Here is a 5000-nt window from a genome sequence, read left to right as displayed (position 1 = left end):
GGGAACACTTTCCATGATACACACTAGAGTGGTAAAAGTGAGTCGCGTGCTTGTGTAAGTAGACAGCATGACCGACATAATATAGGCTAATGACCACCATAATTGCAGAGTGGACAACCTCACTACCACGGCCACAGCACGTAATGTGGAGCTGCCAACTGAGCCGTGGCCATCCACCATAACAGGGTAAGGAGCATGCACTGTAATGTGATGCTGCCACCACACCACACCACACCACACCACACCACACCACATCACACAGGCCAGCCCACAACTCACCTCAAATTAAAAGTATGGTCTGTATCTATAAGCTTATCATTCATTAGTTACACCACACTACAAAGGACAGCCCACAACTCACCTCAAACTAAATGCAAGGTATTTTTGTTTTCCTGTCTACATCTATGATTTTCTCATTCACTAGTTACCCATTATATGCTAACCATCTCTGACAAGTTGCATTCATGAAATAGAAAATATATATATATATATATATATATATATATATATATATATATATATATATATATATATATATATAAATGTAAGAGAGAAAATGAACTTCAGACACAACAGTAAATTTCATAGCTTGTATTCTTGGACAAGTGCATAATGACTTGCATATCTGATAAAAAAAAGTTAGGCACAGAATAAAAGCTCACAATTAAGTAAGCGTACATGTTTCTTAACTTACAAACAAGCAAACCTGTATGAGTAAAATTTCCTGATCACCTGAGTCACTGTTGTACCCACTCTCAGAACAGCATGCCACACACACACACACACACACTCACACTCACACACACACACACACACACACACACACACACACACAACAAGAAGTAGTGTCTGCAACGAGAGTGCATACTTTCAAAGTAAGATTGGATAAGTGTAGATATGGAGACGGGGCCACACGAGCATAAAGCCCAGGCCCTGTAAAACTACAACTAGGTAAATACACACACACTGAGTCACCCTAGTACCCTTGTCTGTCACACTGGTGGCTGGCTGATGTCCATACCACACTCAGGGAGCTCTGAGTGTTGTGCTGGTGAGTGAACAGAGGCCGCTAGCTTGAGCAAAGGGAGAGGGTGTTGCGAGAAGGGTCTCAGCATTACCCCAAGCACTGGACTATGTGGACTGCAACCTCTCACTCATCCAGTCGCAAGTTCATGGGAGGATAACTCTCTCTCTCTCTCTCTCTCTTTTTGTGGCCCTAATTTTAGTAATTTTAAAGATAATACTTTCAAAGGAAAATCACTATTCTACTAATGCAATTTTTGTACTCTTTAGAAGGGTAAATAATCTTAATACTCTCTCTCTCTCTCTCTCTCTCTCTCTCTCTCTCTCTCTCAGCCACAAATAAGAGGCCAACCATATGCAGAATAAGACAAAGGAAGGAAGCTTTCTGCAAGCATGAGCAAAGCTGAGGAGGATGTTTAGAGGGTACGCCAGTAAAAGAAAAACCTTCGTGTCATTTTACTAAGGATAGGAATCGAATTTGGCTTCTCTTTCTTCCATGTGGTGCGTGGGAGTGTGGGCAAATACTTATAGCTACAGGTCAATTTGTATGTTCGCTCATTCATCCGTCTAACCAACTAACTACTATGTGTCTGTTTATTTCTCTCAAAACAATGAGGCAGTAAACTTCTTTCTTTCTACACTCTAGGATGAAAAATAGTGAGAGAAAGTTATCAATGCACTAAAACACCTGATTAGTATTAAGTGATGAAGGGAATTGCTTTTGTGTGTTACTGTTAGAAAGGTGTTTGTGTGCAGGAGGTGTTTGACTTTTAGGAATAGCATGAGAAGAGGGCCAAATTTCACCTTTTTTTTTTCTTTTTTCTTTTTTCTTTTTTTTACTTTGTTTGATGACCTGGAGGGAGATAAAACTAGCACAAACTGACTGACCAATACTTTCTCTCTCTCTCTCTCTCTCTCTCTCTCTCTCTCTCTCTCTCTCTAACACACACACACACACATACACACACACACACTATCATTTCTCTTACCAATGTCTTACTAACAACACGTATTCTCATTTATTTTGTACTTCCTTTCTCTGTTTACTTTTTGTCTCATTTCTTTTCCTATCCCGCAACTTACAGCTTCCGGCAAAAGACAAATCTCAGTGTGTACTTCTGCATCCACTTTCTCCAAAGCTGTCATATAACTGCTTTTGCTCTCTCTCTCTCTCTCTCTCTCTCTCTCTCTCTCTCTCTCATGCACTACCATCACTACACAACTACCACTACCACCACTACCAATAATAGCCATTGTTACACCAGCATATATAATACATACATACAGCCACACACTGTCTATAAAAACACATATGCATTTCTTTTATCAACACACACACACACACACATCAACATCATCATCCTCTCCATAACAAGATAGCACTCACAAAACAAGCACAATCAAGACTAACAGAGCAAACAAAGATTACAGATGATCCAATGCAAGCACACAGGCAGGAAAGAACCAACCTATAGTCTGTTTACTCTAAATTGGCTCCTGGGTCTCAGTTTGAATGGTGTTCCAGGGAATGTGTGGTTGTCAGATCTTGAGGAAAACTGTGAGCTGTCCTTGTAATAAGTGCACTGATCAACAGAAAACGGGTATTATTCATATAAAACCAATTACATTATCAATAAGTTACGTTTTAAATCCAGGAGGCATTTTAGAGCAGACAGAGTATAGGAGCCATTTTAGAGCAGACAGACTATAGAGCCATTTTAGAGCAGACAGACTATAGAGCCATTTTAGAGCAGACAGAGTATAGGAACCATTTTAAACCAGACAGAGTATAGGAGCCATTTTAGAGCAGACAGACTATAGGAGGGGACATGCTGCATCCTCCCACACACTTACTGTAGGTCCTCGCATTCCTTCTTCTTCGGCAGGTATGTTTTGACCAGTCTCCTGCAACGGAAAGAGAGAGAAGGTGTTAGGAAGGTGTGGTGGTACATTAACTTAAAGAGAGTTGATGGGTGGAAAGAATTGATAATGATAAAATACAGTAAAATAAGTAACAGCAAAATGAGAAATCACAATGTAAAGGAATAATTAATGCTTCAAGTAAAGGCAAAGAGGAGAATAAAGTTAGGCAAAAATATTGACCAATAGAGGAAATGAATTATCACAGTATAAATCCATAATTAGTGTTTGTAATGAAAGTTTAAATGTTTTTCTAATTAGATAAAAAAAACTACATAGTAATAAATATACACAATGAATGAATGAATAAACAAATAAATGAATACATGAATAGATGAATGAATGAATGAGGAAACACATAAACAAATGCAATATATGATACAATAAGAAAAGAAATAATAATAATCTTTTAATCATACTTTCCAACTAAAACACAAATATTACCAATGCTTTTCTTACTCCTACTGCTGCTACTGCTACTACTACTACTAACCCACCAACACTGTTACCATTATAATTCCCCTATTCACGAGCGTCAAGTGATAAGGAATTACATTGCATAATACAATTCCGACACAGTGGCAAAACAATTAGGGGGGTAAGAAATAAGCGAATTATTCATTACATCCTGGTGGTGTTTTATACTGCTAATATGAAACTGTCACGCTAATTAACAAAGCTTTTTTTTTCTCCAGATTAAAACTGAGAATGCTTTTTGCTCAGAGAGAGAGAGAGAGAGAGAGAGAGAGAGAGAGAGAGAGAGAGAGAGAGAGAATGTAGTACATAGCAACAAGAACGAAACAAATATAATAGTGATCACAGCCATGAGGAAAAAAACTGCAAAATAGAGAGTAGTGGAAGGAAGGAAGGAAGGAAGGAAGGAAAAAGAAAAACAAGGAAAGAAAGAAAGAGAAAGAGAAAGAAAAAAGAAAGAAGGAAAGAACGAACGAAAATGAAAGATAAAAAGAAAGGGAAAAAATGAAAATAATAAAAGTAAAAAGTAACGAAGAACTAAAGGAAGAAAGAAGAAAAAACAGCAAATAACAGAAAAAAAGTAAGAAAGAAAAAGAAAAGAATGACAGGAAGTAAGAAACAAGGAAAACGAAAGGGAAGAGACAAAGATGCAGTAAATATAGATATAGAAAAGTAGGAAAAAGAAGGAAGAGGAAGAGGAAGAGGAAAAGGAGGAGGAAGAGGAGGAGAAAGAGGCAACAACAGTAACGGCACAACCACCTTGCATCACAATAACACCTCAACAAGAAGCAAAAACAGAGCAGAAACGCAGCACTCTCGCCTTTCACTACGGTCGTGCACAATGCCCCTCTTTCTTTCCCTGCCCTTCTCGTCACCACCGGGAAAAATAAGAACCTCACACGTGCCAACACACACACACACACACACACACACACACACACACACACACACACACACACACACACACACACACGTACAGATTTCTAAGAGTTAAGAATAGACTCGCGTTAAAGCTTTAGAGAAGTGCGAAAACATCCACTTATAAAAAAACAAGTTCCAAATGTAAAGTAAAGCTAAAAATACTGCAAGTTGCTCTACGGGTACACAGACACAGAGAGAGAGAGAGAGAGAGAGAGAGAGAGAGAGAGAGAGAGAGAGAGAGAGAGAGAGAGAGAGAGAGAGAGAGAGAGAGAGAGTCATCACATCTGTAACTCGTCTCTTATAAGGTGGACGGTTAATATACGAATATACGGCTAAGCACAGGTGGACTAACTGACTGGCTTTCTCTCTCTCTCTCTCTCTCTCTCTCTCTCTCTCTGGTCAGGTAGTACGCGGGGAAAGTTCGATGAGATGTCCAGACAGAAAGTACAATCCCTTCTCTCTCTCTCTCTCTCTCTCTCTCTCTCCATCAATTTCTTCATTAATCCTCACGTATTCTTTCTGTTCCTCCTTTTTTTCTCTTCCTACTTTCTCTATTTCTTCTCCACTTTGATGGAGAGAGAGAGAGAGAGAGAGAGAGAGAGAGAGAGAGAGAGAGAGAGAGAGAGAGAGAGAGAGAGAGAGAGAGAGAGCACAGACACGTA

At 39.1% G+C, this 5000-nt stretch overlaps 1 protein-coding gene across 9 annotated transcripts in view; it reads right to left on the bottom strand.

Annotated features, from left to right (window-relative positions):
- Nucleotides 1-5000, bottom strand: part of LOC123518278 (formin-binding protein 1 homolog) — a 162583-nt gene that overhangs the window by 22740 nt on the left and 134843 nt on the right. For all 9 annotated transcript variants that reach the window (XM_045279005.1, XM_045279007.1, XM_045279001.1 and 6 more), the window contains one exon: nucleotides 2878-2928. In XM_045279005.1, coding sequence (XP_045134940.1) covers nucleotides 2878-2928 — 51 coding nt within the window. The remainder of the gene's footprint in view (nucleotides 1-2877; nucleotides 2929-5000) is intronic.

This window comes from Portunus trituberculatus, chromosome 43 (assembly GCF_017591435.1).
Source record: "Portunus trituberculatus isolate SZX2019 chromosome 43, ASM1759143v1, whole genome shotgun sequence".
In the NCBI taxonomy this organism is placed as follows: domain Eukaryota; kingdom Metazoa; phylum Arthropoda; class Malacostraca; order Decapoda; family Portunidae; genus Portunus; species Portunus trituberculatus.
This window is presented reverse-complemented; position numbering and strand designations above follow the sequence as displayed.